The 20,117-nt window shown below is 41.5% G+C and overlaps 1 protein-coding gene across 3 annotated transcripts in view; it reads left to right on the top strand.

The window, feature by feature from the left end:
- Xpo7 (exportin 7) overlaps window positions 1-20,117 on the top strand; it is a 68,924-nt gene that overhangs the window by 41,739 nt on the left and 7,068 nt on the right. For all 3 annotated transcript variants that reach the window (XM_085698705.2, XM_085698707.2, XM_085698706.2), the window contains exons 11-24: window positions 280-452; window positions 2,653-2,846; window positions 3,466-3,571; window positions 5,921-6,056; window positions 6,563-6,636; window positions 7,780-7,863; window positions 8,733-8,793; window positions 9,161-9,269; window positions 10,150-10,256; window positions 13,554-13,642; window positions 14,921-15,028; window positions 18,524-18,606; window positions 18,978-19,192; window positions 19,558-19,696. In XM_085698705.2, coding sequence (XP_085554831.2) covers window positions 280-452; window positions 2,653-2,846; window positions 3,466-3,571; window positions 5,921-6,056; window positions 6,563-6,636; window positions 7,780-7,863; window positions 8,733-8,793; window positions 9,161-9,269; window positions 10,150-10,256; window positions 13,554-13,642; window positions 14,921-15,028; window positions 18,524-18,606; window positions 18,978-19,192; window positions 19,558-19,696 — 1,678 coding nt within the window. The remainder of the gene's footprint in view (window positions 1-279; window positions 453-2,652; window positions 2,847-3,465; window positions 3,572-5,920; window positions 6,057-6,562; window positions 6,637-7,779; window positions 7,864-8,732; window positions 8,794-9,160; window positions 9,270-10,149; window positions 10,257-13,553; window positions 13,643-14,920; window positions 15,029-18,523; window positions 18,607-18,977; window positions 19,193-19,557; window positions 19,697-20,117) is intronic.

Here is a 20,117-nt window from a genome sequence, read left to right as displayed (position 1 = left end):
CTCAAAAACCCCTGCCCATGACAGACCTCCTTCAACAAGGCCATATCTCCTAAACCTTCCCAAGCAGCACCGCCCACAGGGAACTAAGTGTTTAAATATCCAAGCCCACTGGGAACATTTATCATTTAAGCCACCACTAGTAGCTGCCTTAAATGAGTTACCATACATGGATCCAGGCCCTCAGAAACTTACTTGTTTTGTTATCCTTTGTATCAAATAGCTTGGGATTTTGTGTGCAGAAATGAAAAACATGCCTTTTATTCTTTTGTTGATCCTCAGCACTGGGAATTTGCCCCAAATAGTGTGCACTATCTCCTGAGCCTGTGGCAGCGGCTGGCAGCCTCCGTGCCATATGTCAAAGCCACAGAGCCCCATATGCTGGAAACATATACTCCTGAAGTCACCAAAGCCTATATCACATCCCGTTTGGAATCAGTGCACATCATTCTGAGGTAAGGAAACATGGGCTACCACCACATTTCTTAGCAACCTGTGTCAGACTTTCTAGAAGTCAGACCCAAACTAACAAAGCTATGTTTGGTTTTGGCCACTCGTTTGTCTTTCTTTTGATACCATGTTCATGTCCCCTGGTATCACCTTCCCCAGGAGTGTCTGTGATAGAAATTTGTAGTGATGAGCGGCGGGCTGTGTCTGCCACCCGGCTTCCGGCTATCTTTACCCGAAATAATTACACGGAAACTGTATTCTTTTAAACACTGCCTGGCCCATTATATCTAGCCTCTATTGGCTCTTACATATTCAACCCATTTCTAATAATCTGTATCTCACCACGAGGTGGCTTACTGGGAAAGATTCAGCATGTCTGACCTGGCAGCTTCATGGTGGGCAGCTCTCTGCCTCTGCTTCTTTCTCCCAGCATTCTGTTCTGTCTACTTCGCCTATCTAAGCTGCTGTCCTATCAAAGGCCAAGGCAGTCTCTTTATTAGCCAATGAAAGTAACACATAGACAGATAATCCTCCTACATCAGAAATTCATTGCGTGTGCTTGCCCTTGCCACTGATTTTCTTTAAATGTTTCTTTAAATTTTTTATTTGCTGAGCCATCTCACAGAGTCAAGTTTGTGGCCTCACTGTTTATGACAAAACATTTCAAAATATAAGTATTCATGAAGTTCACTGGAAAGCCTGTGTTCAATTCATCTGGCTTCCAGGAGACAATGGTGGAGGGTGGAGAAATGTGTATAAAGATTCTAGACCCAGGAAACTGGTTTTAATAGCTGTATACTTTTGGGTATGTTCCTGCAATTCCTTTTTTGTAAACTACAATAAGACTACCTTGTAATCTTATGAGAACCAATATAACCTAGCATTGTACATAACATGTGGGAAACATACAGCAGCCAGCTCTTGACTGCTACTGCTTCTGGCACTGGTGTGCTACAGTAGAGCAGTAGAGATCTCGCCATAGAGCAAGGTGTCCTAAAGTCTGAAAATGTGTAGACAAGGTAAGGCCTAGTACAAAGCCACAATTCTGGAATCTGAGGTGGGAAACTAAACTGTATCATTTTGGTACCAAATATGTATTTGGGAAAATTGGGTATAAACCAAGCCAGTTTATAATCTTTGTTTTTTTTTTTTAAATCCCATTTAGCATGATTATTCTTATAGTTATGTTTGCTGTATAGCAAGATTGAGCTTGAGGGGCTGGAGAGATGGCTCAGAGGTTAAGAGCACTGGCTGCTCTGCCAGAGGTCCTGAGTTCTATTCCCAGCAACCACATGGTGACTTACAGCCATCTGTAATGAGATCTGGTACCCTCTTTTGGCCTGCAGGGATACATGCAGGCAGAACACTGTGTACTTAATAAATAAATAATTTAAAAAGAGAAAGATTGAGCTTGATGAAATACGGGATTCATCAAAGTTTTTGCACTTACTGCCTTCCTCATGAAAGTTTCTGAATTAATTCCCTGACCACATTTGGCCATAGTAACTTCAAATGAAGGATATGTACTTAGAGTCCCAAAGTATACAGTAATCAGAAAGATTGGCCAGGGGCACTTAGGGTAGCTCAGCAGTAGAGTACTTGCGGGACATGCACAAAGTCCAAGTTCTGTCTCAGCCCCATAAAAAAGAGGGAAGAAAAGTTACTCCTTACGAGTTTCAAGATGGTCAGTGAATAAAGGTGCTTGTCTCCAAACCTAACTACTGGTCAGCTCCCAGGCCTACGTGGTAGAAGGAGGAAACTGACTCCTACAAATTATCCTCTGACCTACATATATGTGTCCTTTGGCATGCATGCTTACATACATAGTTACAGTAAAAAATGTAATCTTAAAACAATTTTAAATAAGCTAGCACTTGGGAGGCAGAGGAAGGCAGATCTCTGAATTCAAAGCCAGCCTGGTCTATAGAGCAAATTCCAGGACACAGAAAAACCTTTTTTTTTTTTTTGAGTGAAAGAAAACACTGAGTGCCTAGAGCTCAGAGAGGTAGAAATATAATACTGCCAGGTTCAATGGCAGACAAATGCTAAGGTATTGGCAAGATTCTGTGGCAACAAAAACTTTTTAAATTTCCTTCCCTAGCAAAAATTAATGTTGATCCTCTATTGTTGAGGAGAAAGAGTTGCTGTATCAGGGAAATTAATGGGCATATTTTTTTAAGAGGGTGCCTTCTTTCTTGGGAGTAGGGATGGCCTGGAAGATCCCCTGGAAGATACAGGTCTGGTCCAGCAACAGTTGGACCAGTTGTCCACCATTGGGCGCTGTGAGTATGAGAAGACCTGTGCGCTCCTTGTGCAGCTGTTTGACCAGTCAGCCCAGTCCTACCAGGAACTACTGCAGAGCGCCAGCGCCAGCCCAATGGACATCGCAGTGCAGGAAGGTAAGTGCAATGTCCAGGGAGCACAGAGGTACTGTCAGCGACTTCTCCTCTTGCTTCTTCTCTTTGTGCCCCCATCCCTGCCAAAAAACAAACAAACAAACAAAAAAGATTATTCATTATTCCCTTCATGCACACAGAGTAAGTGAATGAATGAATAAGTTGTCATAGGGGCCTAGGGTAGAATAACAAATCATACCTGCAGCGAGTTGTTTCAAGGAAGTACTGCACTCCAAAAATAATGGTCTTGTCTGATACAGGAATACTACTATCCGATCAGTTTCCCTCTTGGTATCAACCTTACTAGAATAGAATGGTAGCCATTCTCTATCAGAAAAGTAAAATTTTATGGCTTCATTAGAATACTCTTAAGATTAAGGAGTCTTGCCAGGTGGTGGTGGCGCACATCTTTAATCCCAGCACTCAGGAGGCAGAGGCAGGTGGGTCTCTGAGGGTTGGAGGTCATCCTAGTCTACAGAGTGAGTTCCAGGACAGACAAAACTACAGAAAAACCCTGTGGCAAGGGGTTGGGGGGCGGGGTAGGAAATTGAATAGTCTGCTAGCGAGAAGTATCTTTACAACATTAGCAAGAGGACACTAAGGAGTTTTCTTCCTACTCCAGGACGACTGACATGGTTGGTTTACATCATTGGAGCTGTGATTGGTGGCCGAGTTTCTTTCGCCAGCACTGATGAGCAAGATGCTATGGATGGTGAACTTGTCTGTCGGTAAGTGCGGCCCCAAGGAAGCCTTTTATTCTGCTTGACAACTCAGCTCCTGTTGGGGCCCTTCTGGTGCTTCTTAGGCAGCTGAATGCCCATGAGGATGTGGACCCACTATGCTAAGCCAGCTAGCTCTCTTTTGTGCATGCACTAAAAACTCTACCTATGATTTACACTAAATTTTAATCAGTAATAAACAAGGAAATGTTATGTATGGGATTGGGGAAGCTAATGAGGGGAGTAACTGTTGATCTATTCAGGGGCAGTGTCTAAGAATTGGAGAATATGGGCTGTATTTGCAGTGCTGACATGATCTAAAAGGAAACTGGTTCGTTGTTGTCACTCCTGCAGCCTGTCACAACCACCGAATTTTACATTATTTTGTGTCTGTGTTCTCTTTTTGTTAAAAACCACTGGGTGAGTGTTAAAACTTACTGAAGGTTTTCCCAGTTAAAATGGGGAAGCAGAGGCAAGCAGATCTCTGAGTTTGAGTCTAGTCTTGTCTACTTAGCTCTAGGCCATGGTGAGATCTTACCTCAAAAAAAATTCATTTTACAGGGGCTGGAGAGATGGCCCAGAGGTTAAGAGCATTGTCTGCTCTTCCAGAGGTCCTGAGTTCAATTCCCAGCAACCACATGGTTCACAACCATCTGTGATAAAATCTGGTGCCCTCTTCTGGTGTGCAGGCATACATGCAAGCAAAATGTTGTATACGTAATAAATAAATCTTTTTTAAAAAAATCTTTTTACTATTATATTAATAAGCCCACTGCATGCAAACATAACCTTCTTTCTTGTTTATTTATTTACTTGTTTCAGAGATTGATTCCAGGGTCTTATGCACGTTCTCTACTACCAAACAGTATCCATAGCCCCTTTTTCCAAAGGAGCTTTACATCTCAGAAAGAAAGAAATAAAAAAGAAAGGTGTTTATGAGAAGAATAGTCTTATCTAAAATTTCAAACCTTTGTCGTGTATAAGATAGCTGGAGTCTCATCCTTGCATCAGTCTGTGGTGATACCATGCATCTTGCAGCTTCTGGAAAGTTACTGTAGATTCCTGCAGAAGTGCAAGTAGAAGGAACCAGAATGTTGCCGTGTGTTTTAAAGTTGTTGTAGGACCATACAGAGAGCTGCCATTGTTAGGACTTCTGAACTTTTCAGATATCTTCCCTAGGGATGACCTACAAGGAACCTGGTGTTTTACATTGTATTGGTCCCAGACATCTAAGTCTATAAATCTTAGTTTTCTGAAAAATTCCCATTTGGAGCTAACAGATTCACAGTTAGCTTTATTTCTCCACTTCTTGGGTGTGGAGGGAAAACAGTTGATCACAGTTACAATAAACCTTCAGATTTCCAATATTGAAATAATCCAAATGTAGTCTGTAGAATTCTGAGAATCATCAACAAATTGGACCTGTTTCTCTTTGTACCCTTGTGTTGCTTATCAAATGTTCTTTTGACTTTGGGTGCCCTAATTGTGACAAAAATGTGCATGGTATTACCCCACTAGCACTTTTTAAAGGTAGTGAACAAAGATTCCTTAAGAATGCAGTCTAGTACCTTTCTGATACCACATGTGTGTCATAATAAACTCCGTTTAGACAATGTCTTGTAGGCTGTTCTGTGGATGTTGCAACACAGTGAGTCTAGTTGGCTCATAATATGTCACAAATAGTTAGTATCTTCATTCTGTCAAATGCCAAAGGCTCACTTGTAAGAATAGCATTCTTTAGCTGGGTAGTAGTGCACACCTTTAGTCCCAGCACTCGGAGGGGCAAAGGCAGGCAGATTTCTGTGACTTTAAGGCCAGCTGTATCTACAAACAGTCAGGTCTACAAAGAAACCCTGTCTCAAAAGAGGATAGATACCATTCTTACTCATTCAACATTGGCCACATCTTTTGTTTGGGAGAGAAAGGTTCGGAGCAAAGGATTAAAGGCACAGGTAGTAGTACATCTGCTGTTTGTTCCTAAAAGTGGTCCTTGCCTATGACCTTTTGACCGCGTGTCTCCTTTCCTTTCATGGCTAAGTGAGAAAAAAAGATTGAGAAGCACTGGGCTGGCTAGTCCAGTCCTATTCATCTGTATAGATGAATTTGCATGCAGAAGATAGCTCCATCCACAATCTCACAGAAGTTCCAGAAAGACAGTTACCTTTATATTCATGTTTTACCACTGTTTATAAGCAGAAGTGGAGACTTTGTTTCCTCACCACCATTTAGAGCCTGCAGAGAAGACAGTTCCCAAAGTGGAGGATAAGAAGAGAGATGTGTGACTTTGAAGTAGCTTACATTGTTTAGAATGCCCAGGATATCCTGCTGTTGAGAGAATCATCACTCTTCTTCCTCCAGGGTGCTCCAGCTTATGAACCTGACAGATTCCCGCTTGGCTCAGGCGGGTAATGAGAAGCTAGAATTGGCCATGCTGAGCTTTTTCGAGCAGTTTCGTAAGATCTACATTGGGGACCAGGTGCAGAAATCCTCAAAGGTAACATCTTCACTGTTAGCTTCATTTCTCACTTCTCGGGTGTGGAGTTGCATGGAGGGAAAACAGTTGATCACAGTTACAATAAGCCTCCAGATTTCCAGTATTGGAATAATCCAAATTTTTTTCTTAGTCTGTAGAATTCTGAGAATCATCAACGAGTTGGGCCTGTTTCTCTAGTGCTCCATATGCTTAACAAATGGCCAGTCAAAACATCTGTTGTACTCCCCCAAATTGGCAGTTCTTAGTCTCTATACATGAATTAATGTTGAGAACAGCCGGTAGTTTTGGCAGTGTTTGGAGAATTTCAGGATTGAAGGGGCCTGATAAGAGAACACAGCCTCCATCTAGTATTTAGAACACTGAGGCTAGTCTCTCCCTTTAGTCCATACTTCCCAGAACTGTCCTACATCTTTCACCTGAGTGTGGGCATGTTTTAGAAAGTCCAGGGTTGTGATTTTTCAAATCTATGTCATCTGATTATTTTCTCTTACTTTTCATGACACCAGCTGTACCGCCGACTCTCAGAAGTTCTGGGGTTGAATGATGAGACGATGGTGCTGAGTGTCTTCATAGGAAAAGTGTAAGTGTTGTGGCTCACTGTCAGCAAGAGGCCCTGCAGTCCTGTTGCAACTGTGCAGTGACCCAGGCACTGTGCTGCCACTGCCTTGCTATTCCAGCCTTGATCGTTTGCGTCAGAGAATTGTGCATTTGAGTGTGTGACGCGCTGTGCTTAGAGATATGGCCCGGCCCCAGAGCATTCCAGGCTTGTGTAGAATTTTACCAGATCTGCTCTTTAGCCTCTGGAATCCCAGTTGAAATACTGCCAGGCATTCACAAAATGGAGCTCCTCCCCGGTGATTGGTATTTGTCCTCTCACTCTCGGTCACTCAGATGTCCGGGATGCCCAGAGTAGGCATTTGTTTTCTGGTGCTGATTTCCATTAGAAATGCCTGCCCCACCCCTAAGGGGAGAGCTTCACTCTCACATGGGCTTACTCTTCTCAGGAAGCATCATACCCTCCAGGAGTCTTGATCTCTAAAATCTGCTCCTGCTGTTTGAATGCTTTCAAAGTTGGTGCTTCTAATTGGCCCTTTTCCTGTTTTTGTTTTTGTTGTTTTTAAGTTATGTCCCATAGTTACATTTTCCCCTTTTTAGGAGTTCAATTTATCAAAGCACACTCTAGGAGTCAAATACTAATAACCCAGGGCTGTGTGCAAAGTACCATTTTGCTTCCTTGCAACTGTCCCAGCCTAAACACTGATCTCCATGAGCTGGTTAATAATTTAAGATGGAAAAAGCAAAGGGGGTCTAAAGGACTCTACCAGCCAAGAATCCAGAAGCAAGGGCTACTAGAGTTCTGCAGCTGACAGTGGATGGTGCAGGTGCAGAGTTGCATACGTCTGCATGTTATCACTGCCGCAGAAATCTCTTACCCTTGCTGCAGAAATCAGCCCTGGAGTGCCCCAGAATTCCAAGGGCCTGGGTATGGGCCAGTGTAGCTTTGGAACCAAGTAGTGAAGATTATCTGAAGGATAATTTTTCTAGTCAACCAAATGTAAGTACAGAGATTTTATACCCTTTTTTTTTTCATGTGGTCGTGATGTCTGTGAATTGGTGATACAGATGTGTGGTGACTTTTGATTGATGAGTTTCTTCTTTTGTCCCTCAAGGAAATCAGGTGCATCAAAAATTTCTCTTCTTTTTTTCTTGTTTTTTCCTCCAGCATCACCAACTTGAAGTACTGGGGGCGTTGTGAACCAATCACCTCCAAGACACTGCAGCTTCTCAATGACCTCTCCATTGGATATCCTTTAAGCTAGACTCTGAGGAAATTCAAGTCACATGGGTTTTTTTGGGTTGTTTTTTTGTTTGTTTTGATTTGTTTTTGTTTTTGTTTTCTGCTGCTGCTTTAACTTGGGTGTAGCTTGGACTCAAGTGTCTTCTTCCATTTTCCTAGGAGCCAAAGGCAATACACGCAGAAAGTCTAGAATAATTCCAAGTCCCTAAAAGTAAGGCACCACACAATATAATAATTGACTATAGATATATTCCTGACTGGTCCTAAGATTGATAAATACCAGGAGACCTAGGACCTGGCTCACTGGTATGCTCTGTGTAGCTAAGCTCTTAGTATCCGGGGTGAAAAGCAAAGCCTCTGGCTCTTTGGTGTAAACATCCTGACACTAAACTTGTCCACAGTGGTGGCTTACAGTCATTGATCTGAATGACATCTACTGTGAAGTTTGGATTGCTCCACAGTTAGGAGCCAGTTAAGTGCAAAAAACACTGTACATTTCTTCAATAACTTTCTCACACCTTCAAAGTTTTTCATAGCTAGTCCCTTTCTTAATAAGAGAGAGTCTAGTCACTGCACAGTGGATACTCATGCAGAGCTTTAAATCATAAAGTCCCTCTTGAAATCCTGCCAGGAGGAGCTACTCTGGGATAGTCTGACTCAAAAGAGAAATTGCTTGCTGTGGTATTGATTTTCTTAAAAGTAGCAGTTTGGTTTGGGTATTCTCTTATTGATTAAACACTAACAAGCACTTTGTCCTCTTTGGCAGTGTTGCACTCATTTGGTCTAAAAGATAGACTTTCTAGGGAAAGCGTACTAACTCTAAACATGTCTTAGTTTGTGCCACACTTTCCTTGACTGTGCCCCTTTGTCTTTACATACAGTAGTGTAAGGAAGCTAGTGAAGCTTAGCGCGGTACAGTTCATGCTGAACAATCACACGGTAAGTGCTCTCAGTCCTTCTGTTCCCCCTGTCCGTTCTCCAGCCACCCACATATACTTCTCAGCACTGCAAAGCAAGTGCTTCAGTTGAGACCCTGGGCCCTGCATCTCTGCCAGATTACACTCCCATCATCAGTCGCTCAGGATGCCTGAGCTATATTAAAGTCATCTACTGCTGTATATACTTGGGATAAACCAGTACAGCCAATTTAATTTTAATTTTAAAATAATTTAACAACAGTGTATCCTTAAAAAGTGACCATTGGGCCGCTAGTGTGCAAGGACTCAGTAATTCTGATATTACTGACTTCCACTCTATCTCTAACCCATGTTTTTACCTTTTTAACTTGTTTTCTTTTTTTTAATAGAGCGAGCACTTTTCATTTTTGGGTATTAACAATCAGTCCAACCTGACAGACATGCGGTGTCGAACTACCTTCTACACAGCACTTGGGCGTCTCCTCATGGTGGATTTAGGTACTGCAATAAACTCAAGTGGCTCAAGAAGTAATCTGGCCCTGTACTGAATTTTTTCTGAGAACAGAGTAGTAAATATGGGGGAACTCTCTCTTTGTTATTTCAACAGTTTAAAAAAAAAAAGGCACATCATGCTGTCATGCTCCTTGTACTGGAATAGTGTGATAATGTGCAGTCAAGTTTTCATCTTCCTCAAGCTGGACACAGTTTGCACCTGCTATTCCACTATTTGGAAGACTGAGACAGGAAGTGTCTGGGTTTGAGACCAACCAGAGCAATATAATGAGATACTTGTCTAAAATTACTTTTTTGAAGAATATAAAATTCTCTCTTTGATAACCACATCTGTAAAATAAGAGAATTATTGAGATTTGTAAGTGCATCTTGTTGGCCAGAACCACCTCCACCCCACAGTAATAAATGAATCCACCTACTCGGTCAACAGAGGCTCAGTTATATGGGTCTCCAGTGCGTAGGAGCCATGGAAGTTTAGTCACCCGGGTAGCACTGGTGGTCCATCTGATGCTTAGTGGCATTTGTCATTGTGGGTTTTGAGCTACTTTAATCCTACTAAAATGACCGGAGACATAGGTTTATGAAGCACTGCTAAGGAAAGTGCATGTGAGTAAAGCCTCCGGAAGCATCTAACCTGGTTCTAACACAGCAGCCTTGGGCTGCTACATTCAGTGTGTAGCATCTGGTACACATGCATGTTTTCACTAACAGTTGACTTTTTAATTACTACTAACACCCATTGGGATAGTAAAGGGAGCCTTTGGATTGCCCTGGGACCTTCTCTTCCACACCATCTTATTTCTCAAGCATTCACAGCTTGGACTTGTTGACATCAGAGTCACACCTAGGGTCATTTCCCTTGTAGGAGAGGATGAAGATCAGTATGAGCAATTCATGCTTCCACTCACAGCAGCGTTTGAGGCTGTGGCCCAGATGTTCAGCACTAACAGCTTCAATGAACAAGAGGCAAAGGTGAGTCCTCCACCTATGAACCAGTTGGCTTCTGGGCAAGGGCACAGCTTATCTACAGACTGTCCCCTGGTTGGCATATGAATCTCTTGTGTTCTTAAAACTTAAATTGAAGATCTGGTAGTCATAAAGTATATTCTTAAGCAGTGATTAGGGATTGTTGTGTATATTTTTAGGTATATCGGCATGAGGTTGCGGTTTTCTTTTGAATCACTGCTGTATCTTGTATTTTGTCCCATTTTAATTTTTAATGGTATTTATTAGTAGTTTCACTTTTTCTAGAACAATTCTTTAGGTGATTAGTCTTTGCAGAAAAAGACTTATCTGTGTTTTCTACTCGTTGTTTTCTTACTTTCTTGGAGTAAATTCAGTTCTTTTTAGCTCTTATTGTAAAGCTGTAAAACTATAAGTACTTCTAGGCATATTCCAAAAGTTTTTCTCTGTTTGAATGTTTTTTAGTTTGACAACAGACTATATAATCTTAATTATTTTACCTGTTATAGTTTAGGTGTTTCTCCATTATCATTCACAAAACAGATTTTCTTTTTCTTTTTCTTCCTTTTTCTTTCTTTTTTTGGGCGGTGGGTAGGTGGGTGGATGTTCCCTCTATACTAGCTCTAACTGTCCTGGACCTTACTCTGTAGACCAGGCTAGCCTTAAACATACAGAGATCCTCCTGACTCTGCCTTTGAGTGCTGGGATTAAAGGTGTACACCACCACTGCCCAGCCAGGTTTTCTTTTTTAATTGGAAAAAAAATGTTTTCACACCATATATTTTGTTCACAGTGTACTCTCCCCCAGCTTCTTCCAGATCCCTCCCACCTCCCCACACCCACCCGAAACAGATTTTCAAAATCCAGAAATTTTGATTTATGACATTTTCATTATCATTGTGTTTTTTGTAATTCCTTATTTCTGTAAGCATTTCTTTTGAGGGGCCTAGGAATTGTGGTTCTGTGGTAGCGTGTTTACCTAGGGTGCTAGAAGCCCTGGGCTAAAACCCCAGCACCACAACAGAACAAACAAACACAATAAGAATATTCTTTGAATTTTTTTATTTTATGTGTAGAATTTCAAGTCAGTTTTTTAGTTTGATTTCTGGCTCTAAAGCTGTCATTTGATTGTTAACTCTCCTGTTATTAGTTCATACATGCTTAATCTCCTGGCCTATAGATACCCATACCAAACTGGTAATACCTGAGGATGTTAATGTTGGTAATAGTGCTTTCTGCAATATTCCTAAGAGCACCCAGGCTGAGCAGAGAGACACCAAATAGCAACAGGATGTTGATGGGGGAAAATGTGAGGTTTTACTTGACGGTTTATCTTGTAAAACCCTCCAGGAACCAGCAAGGTGGGTAAGAACATTTGCTGCCAAGGCCAACAACCTGAGTTCAGTCTCCATTGCCCACATAGTGAAGGGAGAGGACCAACTCCTTAAAGTTGTTTTCTGACATGCAATGTGGCATGGATGTGAACACACATGTGCATACATACACAATGAATGAATGAATGCTGTTTGAGAACTTTTTTAGTTTTGAAAGATGGAACTCTAAGAGACTTTACAACTAGGTAGTCAGAGAACAGTACCATTCTATAAAACTTTCTCAACTTTATACTTGTGTTTGGGCATCTGAGTCATTCTAAAGGGAGTGCACTATTACAGAACATACCAGTGATTTAGGCTACAGTGTCAGCCACCAAGAACATAGTTAAGAATATCAGTGAGTACTAGCTCTTTTCCATAATCTTAGTTCCGTTCAAAGCAAGTAAAATTAGTAAAGAAGCCAGGCTGTCCATAAACTGCGGTGGTCACCCATTATTTCTGCCATTACCCTTGTAACAAGTCTTTAATATTGATGTATCTTAGGCTAGAAAGTTGAGCTCAGTGGTATCAACTCAGAGAGAATTGTTTGCTTAAAGAAGTATAGTACAGTAACTTTTGCTAAACAAGAAAACATTCTCAAATTTCTAGGGATTTCAATAATACAATAGATTTTTAACTCAGTCGTTCTATTAATCAGGATGCCCAAGTAGAAATTCTATTGAGAAAGAGAATGTTGGATTTATAGTTGGCAGGGGGTGATTGCACATGCCACAGAGTGTACATGGAGGCAGGGAACAGCTTTGTGGAGCCAGTTCTCTTTTACCTTTACATAGTCAAGGGATCAAATTCAGCTCGGCAACTTGCACGGAGAGTGCTTTTACCCCCTGAGCCATCTTCCCAGCACCCAATACAGGATCTTGATTCAAGTAAACTACATGCCCTACTCTGAGAAGCAGCATGACGATGAGAACGCTATGATGTCATCCATAGATGGAGAGTATGACACTTTACAGCTCCACACATTCAGCCTTATTTCTAGGTACTCAGGACTCAGGGAAGGCACTATGCATACTCCCTTTCTTTTCCCCTTGGTAGAGTGCATAGTTGAGTTCCTTTAAGAGAAAGAACTAAGAATAAATGCCTTTTCTGCCTTCATATAACCTTTCTTCCCTTTTGAAAAACTGTTATTTTGATTTCCTGATCTTTGCATATCTCTATATCTTAAAATTTACCGTCATCAAGAGTCCTTTCCTAGCACACATGAGGCCATGGGTTCAAGCTCCAGCATGGGGAGAAAGACTTAACTTCATTTTTGCAATAATAAGCCATACTATTTTTCTGAGTATAGAGTGTGTGTCTCTTATCTGAAATATCTGGGCCAGAGATCTTTGAGATTTCAAGGATGGTTTGGTTGGTTGGTTTGTTTTTGTTTGTTTGTTTGTTTGGTTTGGTTTTTGTTTTTTTCTAGATTTTGGTGTGTGTGTGTAAGATAGGTATAGATATTTTGAGAATGGAATGGGACCCAAGTCTAAATACAAAAATCACTTGTGTTTCTTACACACCTGTGCACTTGGCCTGAAGGTACTGAAGATACTTCTATGTTTTTACTATTGTTTATGGGGAGTTTCTTACTGTTTTGAAATAGGGAGCTTAGGGGTCAGAGCTGTGGCCTGTCTCCCCTATCCAGGAAGTCCATATGAACAGTTTCAGCATTCTCCACTTACTGGGCATGCTGAAAGTTATTTTGTACTTTGGAGGATTTTAGATTTCGGATTTTGTAGCAAGAAAACTTGAACCTATGTATCAGGTTTCCAAAACTAATTTTCCAGGTGAAAAGATTCCATTCTAGCATGAAGAAATGGATTCGTGGGGGAGGGTTGCTATAAAAGGAAGAATTTGATTGCAATTGTGTACAATTCCTGTCAGAGGGTTATAGTTGAGGTGTTTCTTCTGTTTCTACATCCTACTACAGAGAACTCTTGTTGGCCTGGTGAGAGACCTGAGAGGGATAGCTTTTGCCTTCAATGCCAAGACCAGCTTCATGATGCTCTTCGAATGGATGTATCCTGACTCGTACTAGAAGCATCTGCCCAAACAATAGCTGAAGTGAAGCTGTGTGTTAGGAGTGGGAAGGAGAAGTGGGAGGGAGTTTGGTAAGGCAAGAGAATGATTTTCCAAAAGGTCTGCTTTTTTTGTTTATTTGTTTTATTGTTTGTTTTTCAATATGATATTTCTCTGTGTAACAGCCCTAGCTATCCTGGAACTAGCTCTTGTAGACCAGGCTGGCCTCAAACTCACAGAGATCCGCCTGCCTCTGCCTCCCAAGTGCTGGAACTAAAGACTTGTGCCACCTGGCTGTGGTCTGCTGTTTTCTATGAGCCACACTGCAGTGGGCTTAGGTCACATGCTGCCCTCTGATTAGTACATCAATGAGACTGTCTCCCAGTTCCTTATTGAAACTCCAAATGAAAGTAGTAATGGAACCAAGCACCAACGTGGAACTGCTGCACATGGTTTTTACTATATGGAAGCCACGCATCGTGGTGCATGCCTTTAATACCAGCACTGAGGGAGGAGGCAGAAACAGGAGAATCCTTGAGTTTGAGGCCAGGCTAGTCTGCAGAGCAAGTTTCAGGACAGCCAGGACTACACAAAAGAAACCCTGTCTCGAGGAGTGGGGAAGAGCGAAAAGAAAAAAGAGAAAACCAGACATGGTCTCCCATGCCTGTAATTCCAGCGCTTGAGAGCTAGATAGGAAATCATGACTTTGAGGTCAGCCTGGGCTATGTCGCAATTTCTTCTAATGAAAGAAAAGACAGGCAGGAGGGAGACATAAAAACTTGTAGAGCTAGGAAGGAAGTTTGATCTTGAAACAATCAGTCACCAAAATCTGAGGGCCTGTTTTTCCAGTAGTTTCACTAACATAAAAGAAATAGTTACTCTCCTGTCATAAGTGGTAAAGAGTAAGTGAATACAAATACAGGAGCTGGAGAAATGGCTCAGTGATTGAGAATACCAAAGGACCCATGTTCACTTCCCAGTACCAACATGGCAGCTTACATACAGTCAAAAATGCACATAATATAAAAATAAATATTTTTAAAAAATAGAGAACATGCTATGTTCTTCAGAAGAAAGTCACTGAGAATTGAAATGTATCCCTCAATGCCTAGTATGTGTAGGTGTGTGTGTGTGTGTACATAGAAAAGCTCCTCAGATTAGCAAACAAGACAGGAAAGTAAAGAGCTATAATGTAAGTTTGTGTTTGATGAGCACTGAAAAGTAATTTAAACTGTGTCTTCTGGATTCAGAATTTCTTCCTTAGCATCTCCTTTGTAGCTATCCCTCCTACATGCCAATTCTCCAGCGGGCAATTGAGCTCTGGTACCATGATCCAGCCTGTACCACACCTGTGCTCAAGCTGATGGCTGAATTAGTTCATAACAGGTAAGTGGTATGGCAACTGCTCAACTGCTTGAGAACCCCTAAGATGATTGATTCACTTTCTGTGCCCAGGGCAGATTGTAGAGCACTGCTATGAAATTTGAAAGCTTCTAAAAGTGTGTATGTTCTTGTTTGAAAGAAGGATACTGCCAGCCACACCAAGCTATTGCTATCTACAGGAAATAAATCACCAAATGAGCTCAGGACGTTCGTTTGTTTGTTTGTTGTTTTAACGCAGGGTCTCAGTAGCCCAGGTTGACCTTAAACAATATATAACTGAGGATGACCTGAAACTGCTGATCTTCCTGCCTCTCCTGGGTGCTAGGGTGACAGGAATGTGCCAGCATATCTGATTTTTGCTTAAACTAAGACTTCCTGCATGCTAAGAAACACTCTTACTAGCCAAGGTAGATCCCCAACCCAGGGTTTCTATCCTTACCCCACACACACACACACACACCACCACCACCAGGATAGTCATTTCTAATAAGAAGTAGGCTTGGCAACCCAGGTTTGTTTTGTTTTTCTCTCCCTGCCCAAACATACACAAGTTGACATTTGGTAATGGTACTTTGTCCATCATATTTTAGAATAGTGATATATAAAAAGGATATACTTTGTTTTGTTTTTTCACTTTTTCAAATCAGAGTTTCTTTGTGTAACAGCCCTGGCTATCCTAGAACTCACTCTGTAGACTAGGCTGACTCAAAATCACAGAAATCTGCCTGCCTCTGCCTCCCAAATGCTGGAATTAAAAAGACATGTGCCACCACCACTAGGCTGAAAGATATACTGTTTTGAGTATCTTTCTTTTGAGAATTTATTTTATTTTTAATTATATGTATGGGTATGTACACGAGTACATGTGCCTGCAGAGGTCAGAGACATTGGCTCCCTCTAAAATTGGAATGTAATTACATTCCACCTGGAATCAGGTGAGCCACCTGATAACGATACTGGCAACCAAACTCTGGTCCTCTACAAGAACAGTACATGCTCCTTAACTGCTGAGCCATCTCTTCAGCTCCTAATTTTTTTCTTTAAACCTTTTAATGGTGGCAAGTGACTCACACTTATCCTAACACTCAAGAAGCTGAGCAAGGAGGATGGTCATATGTTTCAGGCTAACCTAGGCTACAAAGTGAGCTCCTGTCTCAAAACAAGAAAAGGGCTTGGGAGCTGGCTTAGCAGGTAAAGTGTTTGCTGTGCAAACAGGAGGACCTGTGTTTGTATTCCCAGAAGCCATATAAAAGTTAATTGTGGTTATATATCCATAGTCCATACACTGAAAGGACAGAGATAGGCAAATTCTTATGGTGTGCCAGCCAGTCTAGGCACAACATTAAGCTCCGAAGTTCAGTAAAATACTTTGTCTCTAAATATAGTGGAGGAACCAGGCATGGCAGCACATACCTTTAGTCACAGCACTCAAGGAGCAAGACTAGCCAAAGCTACATAGTGAGACCCTGTCTCAGAGAGGGGGAGGGGAAAATAAGTGGAGAACAATGTAAACAAGATCCCGATCCTTTGGCCACCAAACACATAGGCAAAGCACACATGTACACACACACAAATAGTTGTTTATTAGCCTAACTGCAGCTGTAGCAAGATAAGAAAAAATTTCAATACACCAAATTTTAGATTTGTCTTACATTTTAGAATAAAAAGAAAAAATGTAACTAGTGCCTTAGCTTTGTGTTTGAGTGTATTCATCAATTTCTCCTAAGATTTTTTTTTAAAAGTACTATAGTGAGGAAGTATGAAATACTCAGAGGAGACATAACCTCCTATGAAGCCTACATTCAAGAGTTAATTCTTTATAAAATACGTTTCTGAGAATGACCAGTATTTGTCAAGCAACTTCTTAGCTGTTATGAACAGAATCTCTGCCCTCAACTCATGTAGCATATAGTAAGAAAGACACTAAAAAGGAGTAAATGCTGGACAGATGGACTACTATGAATTTAAAGTCAGACTGGGCTATAGTCAGTACCAGACCAGCCTGGGCTGCAGCATAGACTCTACCCCCACCACCAAGTACAAAGTACAGAAGAGAATTTTAGCAATGATTAAATGCTATTTTAAAAAGTAATAGAATTGAAAGGAATAGGAGGGAGGTCAAGGAAGACCTCTCAGAGAAGCTGATAGATTTTTGTTGTTGTTGTTGCTGTGTTATTTTTTGAGACAGGGATTCTCTGTGTAACAGCTTTGACTGCCCTGGAACTCACTTTGTAGACCAGGCTAGCCTCAAACTCAGAAATCTGCCTGCCTCTACCTTCCTAGTGCTTGGATTACAGGTGTGCACCACTGCCGCCCAGCTGAGAAGCTGACATTTAAAATGGGATCTGAATGATAAGATTTTGATAGAACTCCAGGTAAAAGCTGTTATAAACAGTTAATACTGTGCAGATACCCTAAGGTAGGTCAAGCTTGCTGTAATTTGAGGCAGAGCTTGTGGCTGGATCCTAGTGAGTAAGCAGAGGACTTAAAGGAAGTCAAGTTTGTGGGCAGAGATGCCTTTGCCTGGAACCATGGTACAGCGGTAGTGAAGAACAGGCACTTATCCGCACTGCAATAGGAAGTTACTAAACATTTTATGCAGCTTTGTCAGTGATTTTGGTGACATCATGTAAGGGTGCCATAGTTACCTGCCATGTGCAGAACAGACTGTAGAGAGGCAGGAGTGGAAATGGAGAGCATGTAGGAAATGGGTGGATTCAGAACTTATTTTACAAGTAGGTCTTGATTGTGATTAAACAGACAGGAGTGTCAAGAAGAACCTCTAGGCCTTTCTCTCCAAGAGAGCAGCAAAAAAAGATTCTGACCTCAAGAACAGTCAAGGACCACAACTAAGATATTAAAATGTATTCTTCCTTGCCTAATATTTGAGTATTAGAGCACTTCAAGTCCCTTAGTGTTCTTAGAAAGTAGTAACAATGCTTGCACCCCTCCTTCTCTTGCCACCAAAACTGTGGGTGAATGCAAATGAAGGATTGTGAATTTGTACCAACAAATGACTGATAAAAGCTATACCTTAAATAAAATTGAGAATTTAAAAGTGTTAATTTTATCTACCATCCTGTTGTTTGGTTGTATTTTAATGTTCTCATTGTTTGAAGAGCAGAACCTGAACCTAAAATTACAGGCTTTAAGAAATAAGTACCATTGGCTGAGCCATGTTGGCGCACACCTTTAATCCCAGCACTCGGGAGGCAGAGGCAGGTGAATCCCTGTTAGTTCGAGGCCAGCCTGGTCTACAAGAGCTAGTTAGTTCCAGGACAGCTAGGACTGCTACACAGGGGAAACCCTGTATCAAAAAACAAAAAGAAGAAAGAAAGAAAAGAAATAAGTACCATCACTGAATAAAAAGTGTGGTTCTCCCCTCAGTGGAGTAAGCAGTTTGCAGCAGTAGTGCTGAGTCACCTGTGGGACACCAATGAGAACCTGATCTGCCAAGAAAAACTTTTGACTTTTTGTCCTTCTATATTTCCTGCTCAGATCTCAACGACTCCAGTTTGATGTCTCATCTCCCAATGGCATCTTACTTTTCCGAGAAACCAGCAAGATGATAACAATGTATGGTAGGTGCTTTAGAGAGGCATGTCCCTGGAAGTGAATCCAACTGTGTGTGGTCTCAGGTTAGACTGACAGTAGCCAGGAGAGCACTCCCATGGGGTGTTGTGTTTCTTATACGAAAGTATTAGACTGCCAAATGTCACCAAAGGCCTGCTGAAATATATTTTGTCTATGCCTTTAGAATGGGAGGGTTGGGATGACTTAAAATCTATGAACACCACGTGTGGTAACAAATGCCTTTAATCTCAGTACTCAGAAAGGCAGAGGCAGGCACAGTTCTGTGAGTTCAAGGCCAGCCAGAACTACATAGTAGAATCCTGACTACAGTAAAAGTACTATGAACAGGGGTGTATAAATATTCCCAATGTTTTCTCAGGCAATCGTATCCTGACACTAGGGGAGGTTCCAAAGGATCAGGTCTATGCTTTGAAGCTCAAGGGTATCTCCATCTGCTTCTCCATGCTGAAAGCTGCTCTCAGTGGAAGTTATGTCAATTTTGGGGTCTTCCGTCTCTATGGAGATGATGCGTTGGAAAACGCCCTACAGACTTTCATCAAACTGCTCCTCTCTATTCCTCACAGTGACCTCCTGGTAAGCCCTCAGCTCCCTGGGCAGCATCATGCTCGGATCATGTTAGTTTTATATGCCTGTGACCATGACTGAATGTTTTTCCTAAGAAACCACAACCTCATGCCTTTAATCCCAACACTCAGGAGGAAGAGGAAGGCAGATATCTCTGAGTTCAAGAACAGCCTGATTAATAGCAAGTTCCAGGCCAATCAGGGCTATATAGAAAGATCATGTCTCAAACAAACAAGGAACTGCAACCTCATTCCTTTCTGCTATAACTATCTTTTGGTTTTCCCAACTGAAGGAACTATTTTGTTAAAGACCTTCTCTCTTTGTGCTAAAGTACGAAATAATTCAGCTGATTTTCTTCCTTCTCTTTTGCCCAGGATTACCCCAAACTCAGCCAGTCTTACTATTCACTACTGGAAGTCCTGACCCAGGACCATATGAACTTTATTGCAAGCCTGGAACCTCATGTCATCATGTACATCCTCTCTTCTATTTCTGAAGGACTTACTGCACTTGGTAAGGATCTAGGATGTCTGGTGTGTGCCACTTACAGTGTCTAAAAACATTGCTGATGTAAAATGTTGACCTTGACAACCCAATATGATACTTATGGTGTAGTCTCATCAAGCAAGTGCTTACTGATTCTGGCACAAGAGCCACCTTGGGACATTCTGGATACAGTGACAGAACATACTCCTTTTCCTTCTAGAGTTTTTCATCTGGTGGATAAGACAGATACCTGATATTCACCATAATTACTCCTTACATAGTATGACAGGGGTGAATATGGAAGAATAAGTAAGCTCCTGGTTATGAGAAGATGAGGTCAGGGAAAGCCTGGCATCAAAGTATATGTGTAAAAGCTAGATAGGAGGTTTGTGACAGTTGCAGGAACAGCAAGCACTAGCATTTATAGGCAAGAAGAAACCAGGAGCTC

This window comes from Myodes glareolus, chromosome 12 (assembly GCF_982192425.1).
Source record: "Myodes glareolus chromosome 12, mMyoGla1.1, whole genome shotgun sequence".
Lineage (NCBI taxonomy): Eukaryota > Metazoa > Chordata > Mammalia > Rodentia > Cricetidae > Myodes > Myodes glareolus.
This window is presented reverse-complemented; position numbering and strand designations above follow the sequence as displayed.